This window comes from Durio zibethinus, chromosome 6 (genome assembly GCF_047325235.1).
Source record: "Durio zibethinus cultivar Kanyao isolate XHJ-2024 chromosome 6, ASM4732523v1, whole genome shotgun sequence".
Classification (NCBI taxonomy): Eukaryota; Viridiplantae; Streptophyta; class Magnoliopsida; order Malvales; family Malvaceae; genus Durio; species Durio zibethinus.
Window position 1 is genome coordinate 23,384,148 of NC_143167.1, and position 6,618 is coordinate 23,390,765.

At 29.3% G+C, this 6,618-nt stretch overlaps 1 protein-coding gene across 1 annotated transcript; it reads left to right on the forward strand.

The window, feature by feature from the left end:
• The first annotated feature begins 422 nt into the window (after positions 1–422).
• Positions 423–5,012, forward strand: LOC111286011 (uncharacterized). The gene is made up of 4 exons (XM_022875767.2): positions 423–873; positions 1,141–1,238; positions 4,422–4,491; positions 4,602–5,012. Exons 1-3 carry the CDS (start codon positions 612–614, stop codon positions 4,473–4,475), a joined length of 414 nt encoding a protein of 137 aa, XP_022731502.1. The 5' UTR covers positions 423–611; the 3' UTR covers positions 4,476–4,491; positions 4,602–5,012.
• Positions 5,013–6,618: the final 1,606 nt, after the last annotated feature.

Genomic DNA, 6,618 nt, shown 5'->3' on the forward strand with positions numbered 1-6,618 from the left:
TAATTTTGACTTATTTTTATTTTTTTAATCAAATAAAATTTTTCATACTTTTTTTTATAAAAATAAAAACAAAAACAGCTTTTATTTTTCTAAAATCGAAAAAAAAAATGACAATTTTATAAATCGAAAAAATATATAATTTAAAATTTTAAATAAACTTATAAAACTAAAACATGTATTTTATATTTTGATTTAATATAATTATAACATCATAATTTTTATACTATATATTTTTTTAATAAATAAATAGAACACGAAAGAAAATACGACCAAACGAGGAATAACTACAGTTACAGACATTATTATTCTCATTTATCCCAAAACAAGAAAGCAATCGGTGCAGTGAATTAAAAAAAATATTAAAAAAAAAATGAAGGAAAAGTAGACGAGGATCTAAAAAAAAACCATCTAAACTATTCAGTCTTCCCCACTTGGGATGCGTCACACTGTTCCACTCAGCTGTCTCTTTCTTCTCTCTCTCTCACCAGCCAATCCCTCCCCATCTCACTCTCTCTGTCTCTCACTCTCAACTCTCAACGCCCTTGCTTTTCCATCTTCCTTTCCTTTCCCTTGTTTCCCTCCCATTTTTTTTTTTTATTTTTGGTCCAAAAATGCCAATCAACAAAGACCCTTGTACTCCCCCGCCCATGATCGGCAAGATCGGCCCCTACACTGTCTTCGTTACCCCTCCTTCTACCCCTACCCCCAGTGAACCACCTATCTTTGAATCTCCCAAGAAGGTGGTGGCGCCTCCTGCTGCTCCTCCTAAGGTCCAGCCGCCTCCCCAACAGTTTGATAAGTCTTTTGTTGCTTCCCATTCTGATGGCTCCCTTCTGGGTTTCTTAAAAAATGCTGCCTTTAAGGTCCAAAATGGTATCTACTTTTTCTCTCCCCTTGTCATTTTCTTTTTTAAATCAGATTTGTTTTTGCGGTTAATTATAATGCATGGGTTTTTTTTTTTGTTTTTTGTTTTTTGTTTTTTTTTTAAGTTTAAAACGGAAATGAAATGGGTTCTATCTCGAAGCTTTACATTAGCATGATGGATTAGCTACAGTTTAATTGTTTTCATATTTGTTCATTTTGTTGACAATGAACAGAAAACATTGGTATTTCTATCCTTTTCCTGTTAATGTTTTGCAGCTCATTCAAGCTTGGATGACTATTTAGCTCGCTGGTTTGGCTTAAATCATTCCAAGTATCAGTGGGCATTGGACGATTATTATGAGAGCAAGGGATTGGTAAGTGTAGATAAATTTATTTCCTGGTGTACTTTAAAGGGAAAATTAAGTTTTCAGACCACAACCTTTACCTCGTTTAGTTCGGTATAATTGCTTGGTTTGGTGAAAACAAAGTATTGCTGAAGCCTGAAGGTACTTGTGAAGTAGCTTATAAGTTATAAGGAGTTAATTTTTTTTTTCGGTTATAAAACAATGATATATCCTTATTATGTCGTTCACATTATGTGACCCTAAAAAGTTGGAGTTTTTTATGATTTTTTTTTTTGTGTCTGTAAATATAGTTTAAAGTTGGTTGCTTGATCTTAGTTTAAAGTTTAGAGAAAAATAATTCTCGATGAGTAGAAAGAGGGTAACAGGATTCATGTTTCCAGAAGGAGAGAGAGACAGGGGCTTACTGGTCTCTAAAGCAGATCTTATACATCTAAAACCTTTAAATTATTAGTGTCTGCCTAACTCTTGCAACTAAAGAATAAGTTATGTTCTTGCAACTAAAAATAACATTTAAAACTTGATTTCTTAGCTTATGGTTGTAGTCTTTTAGTGATTACCATCTAGAACTGGTTTTGGAAGGCTCTAGAATATTGGTATAATTTTTTTTTTTTTTTAAACGAAGTGATGATGTTTTGAGGATGCATGATAATAAAATCTTGTCAATTTATTAAGTAACAGTATACTAACATTCGTCTAGAACCCATCATATTTTTGTTTAACTTGTAATGGATTCTTGCATGGTGTAATAGGTATGGCCATTGAGTTGGAATTACTTTATGAAGGCTAGACATTGCTGCATGATCTTTTGTGAGAGGTGGGGGCCGTAGTGAGCCTGATTCAAAGTGTTTTAGTTGCTTATCCTCAAATCAAATATTAAGGATTCTTGCTGCTTGAAACCACTAGCCTTTGGACAAAGCAAAGAATCCACTTTCAATTTGCCCTTCTTTGAGTTGAATGTCAAGATTTTGCATCTTGTGCATGTAGGATTTTGATGTTCTGTCTCTGTTTCTCTCTTCAGTTCATTTTTATTTGAAGCTCAAGGCAAAGTCTCTAATCTATCTTTCCATTCCTCTCCTAGAAGGTTATCTTGACCTAAACCCAAAACGTATAATTGTTTGCCAAAGTTCTTAACTACTCTAGTTTAAAGTCATGCGCACTGTTTGTTCTCAAGGTTATCCACAACAATGGGAGCTTGTGGTCATTATCTTTCTGGCCATTTAAGTGTGATGAAATTTCAGCTAATTACTTGTAGCTTGCTAATCTATTGATGATTTTAGCATAGCAGCAAGGTACCTCCAGCTACTGAACATATTCTAAGAGATGAACTTTTTTGCTATTAAGGTTCCCTGACTCATATGTCGCACAAGCAATTGATGTTCAAACTTATTTGTATCTAGCTAGTTTTAAGTTTTAAATTTAAAAACTGATACCAATGTATGTTAAATACTCCACCCCCTCTCCACACTTTTTCCCCTCAATATAGTTGAAAGTACTTTTAACATCATACGTTTGCAAAAATTACTAATTGGCCTGTTGATTATCTGGACAGATTGCAATACTATTATAGTTTCTTATAGTGGCCCGGAAAATATTGTATTTCCTTTATGTGATTTGGTGCTTTATTCCTTAACCCTAAAAGAATAGACCATAATTTCACTTTCACTTTGAATCTTATCAAAGTAAAACAACTAGTAAGGCTCTGTTTGGTATTGTTCTTGTTTTGTGTTTTATGGTTTTTTTTTTTTTTTTCTTTTCTTCTGAAAACTACAACAAAAATGCGTTTGGTGAGCATGTTTTGTTTTCAAAAGTGAAAAAAAAAAAAAAAGGAAATTGTTGGAAGCAGCAACTTCATGTTTCCCCAACAACTTCTGAAGTGTTTTTGGCATTGTTATCATGCTGGTGAACAGTGGCTGTGCAGCTATAGTGCCAAAATCTATGCATTAAAATTGCATAATTGAAGAGAAGTTGCAAGGAGAGAATCAAAATTTGAACCCTTAGCACTTCCTTGGGTCAAGCTTTAACCACTTTGATTTATATATTGTTGTCAGATTCTTGCAATGTAAACATACTAGCCAAACATGTTTTCGATTTCAACAAATTGAAAATAAAACAAAACAAAAACTTTTGAAAACATAAAACAAAAAATTGGAGACAATTATGCTCTAAAGATGTCTTAATCATCATATTTTCATTCTTTAGTGAATTACAGTATGGAAAGGGGGCATTTATAACATTTTAGACCTGCTTTACTTGGGTGATATTTGATCCTAGTTGTATTAAGCTTTGACTTTTTGGTTGGAATGGCCATGTAAAGAGGGAATAAAAATTAGAGAATAGAGATAGAACAAGATCATATTTTTGGTTCACTATGTATAAATCTTCAGATTGGTGTTCCTGTACTTCGACTACTTTTATCTACACTTATATTCTTCTTGATTAGTGTAGAAAAGTTTGAATTCATGCTGTGGTTGCCACATTTCATTTTTTTTTTTGGCTAAAGAGCCAAAAATGCTCTTGAATTAGAAGTCAATAATCATTTAAGCTCTTAATATTTTATTGCAATCAATCAAGCCTTTTTTCAATTTGGACTCAATTGAACCATTAAATGAATGGAATCTAATCACGTGGCAAAATTTAATCAACTAACCCCGAACTATAGTTAATTGAACCCTCAAAGGGATCCTAGAGAGAGAGAGAGGGATAGAGAAAATAGGGAAGAAAAAGATAAGGAAAAAATTTTATTTTATTTAATTGTTACATATATTAATTGTGTCACATTTCAAACTTTAATCTGTTTTATTGATGTTAGATAGAATTTTATCTTATTTGGTAAAAAAATAATGGTGTTAATTTTGTTCATTCAAATAAGGGTTTAATTGAATGCAAATAGATGTTGGAGAAAATGATTGATAACAATAAAAAAATTAAGAGCTTGGATGATTTTTTAATTATAATTCAGAGGCTTTTTTAACCTTTTAGCTTTTTTTTTTGTTGGAAGTGCTACTTGACAGTTAGATTACTATATGATTTTACATGGTCAACTTAATGTCTATAGGTGATAAAGCTAATTGAAGTGCATTGCTTTTAGTTCATATAATTGTTTTTACTATTCTAAGTTTACTTGTTATTTTCGTCAGGACTACTTGATGCTTATGATATTGACTTAAACATTTTAAATGATTTTTATTGCAGGAAAAGGAAGGTGTAAAAGTGAAAGAAACATCTAGCAAAATACAGACTGTGTAGCATACTTCTTGGGCTGGTAATGGAATATTTGAAGTCTTCTCTTTTCCTTTTTCTGTTATTTTCCTTTATCAAAGTTAATTTATATATAATGAGGATGTTTTAATCACAGTGGGTGTTGTTCTGCAGAACTTGCACCAAGTGAGGATGCTTGTTGTGTCTCTTTTTTGCATTATATCTATATATTTAATGGAAGGAATGGGCAAAAGACATTTGGATTCTTGAAGGGAACTTTGAAGACATGTGGGGATCAGATCAGATTGAATGTGCTTCTCTACCTACTATTGCAGCAGCTAAACTGAAGCTTGTTTGTGTACTAGGCTAGGAGTTGTGTAATCTCCTTGCAAAGTCAATTTCTATCAGTGAGATTACTATAAACTGTCAAGGACATACTCTTCATGTATTGTATTTTTATTTTATTACAAGCATCGTTTTTTAGCACTAATTTCTCATTCATGCATCTTTTTTAAATCTGATGATTCGTATATTTGTGTATAAAATATTAAAATTCGTGTATTCATATTGTATGTTACATGAAAATTACATGTCATATTGCAACAATTTTAAGTTATTATTTTTGTATTTTATTTTTGTATTATATTCATATTATGTTACTGGACTATGATTTAAATTATCAAATCTAATTTTTTTCTTTTCACGTATGTATGTTCAGTTAGGGACGTATTCATGATTTATATTCAATTTGAGCAAATTAATATACTTAATATTTAATATAAATATAAATATAAATATAAATTAACTCAAATGTATCAAAAGGTTTTTTATTTTTTATTTTTATTTTTTACAATTATTCTTTATGGGTTTCCATAGTTTGGAGATAAGTTCTTCAAATCTTGTCTTTTTCAATGGGATGATAATTTAATTTTTTATTTCGTAATCTGAGATCCAAAGGAATATAATCAAGTTTCTTTTGGCAAAGGAAGGTTGAAGCGGAATTGTTAGTGATGGAAATTGAATTTAGTTTTGTGGGAATCAATCTTTTTAAAAAGGTTGGAGAATCATTTAGACTAAGTGTTTACATCATCTAAGATTAATTCAACGCAAAATTTTTTTGTACAATATTATGCGCTACAAGATTTGATTTAGGATAAATCTTTCAAAAGATATTTCTATATAACTAATTGAATTAAATACTTCAATTTATATAATTTTTAAAAAGTAGGAAAATATATTCAAATGTAATTATGCAACCAACGAACAACAAACATATTTTATTATATATTTTAAATTTTAATTAAATATATTAATTTAGTATAGGACAAATAACTTAAAAAAATTAAATTACTTCATTAGCCTACATCATGAAACAGAATGCAAGGTTGTAACTATCGTATTGGAAAAAGTGTGGATTTTCTCTAAAAACTAATATACATTGATAGAACGAAATAATTATATATATATATATATATGTAATAGAACGAAATAATATATATATATATATTACACAAAAAAGCTAAAAAATAATAGAACGAAATAATTGGTATCTATGTATGTATATATATATATAAATCCTTTTAAATGTGTCTAAAAACTTATGAAATATCATTAATAATTAGGCAAAAAATTAAGATTTATGTCATTTAACATTTCAAATATCTTTTTAAATATTAATCAAATCTTATATATATATATATATATATATTGTATACTTACCTTATAAGATTTGTTTATGTATAATTTTACGTGAACAATCTATATTTTTAACAAGTATGATAGTTCTTTAGTTATAGTTACCTACCAAATAACCTTATTATTTAAAATAATTTATATATATATATATATATGATTTGAGATCAAATTATACTAGTATAAGAGTTATATTTTTTTGGACTTTTTGATCTGATTTAAATCTATAAAACTTATGCTTAGCCATTTATATCAATATAAGAGTTATATACTTTTTGGACTCTTTGATCTAAATTAAATTTATAACACTTACACTTAGACATGTAGATTCAAAGGTCCAAAAAAGTGTGTAACTCTTATATTAGTGTAGGTTAATTCATTTTCTATATGTATATATATAAAGTAGAGATCCACCTACATTAGTGAAACTGTTGTATACTTTTTTGATCCTTGGATCAAAATTATATCCATTACACTTATATTAAATCATTTTTTATCT

What these genes read in the sequence shown, in the direction of transcription:
- LOC111286011 (XM_022875767.2), top strand. Translation starts at nt 612, where the DNA reads ATGCCAATCAACAAAGACCCTTGTACTCCCCCGCCCATGATCGGCAAG. An exon ending in TGCCTTTAAGGTCCAAAATG is followed by an intron (nt 874 to 1,140) that starts GTATCTACTTTT and finishes AATGTTTTGCAG; the next exon opens with CTCATTCAAGCTTGGATGAC. An exon ending in ATTATGAGAGCAAGGGATTG is followed by an intron (nt 1,239 to 4,421) that starts GTAAGTGTAGAT and finishes TTTTTATTGCAG; the next exon opens with GAAAAGGAAGGTGTAAAAGT.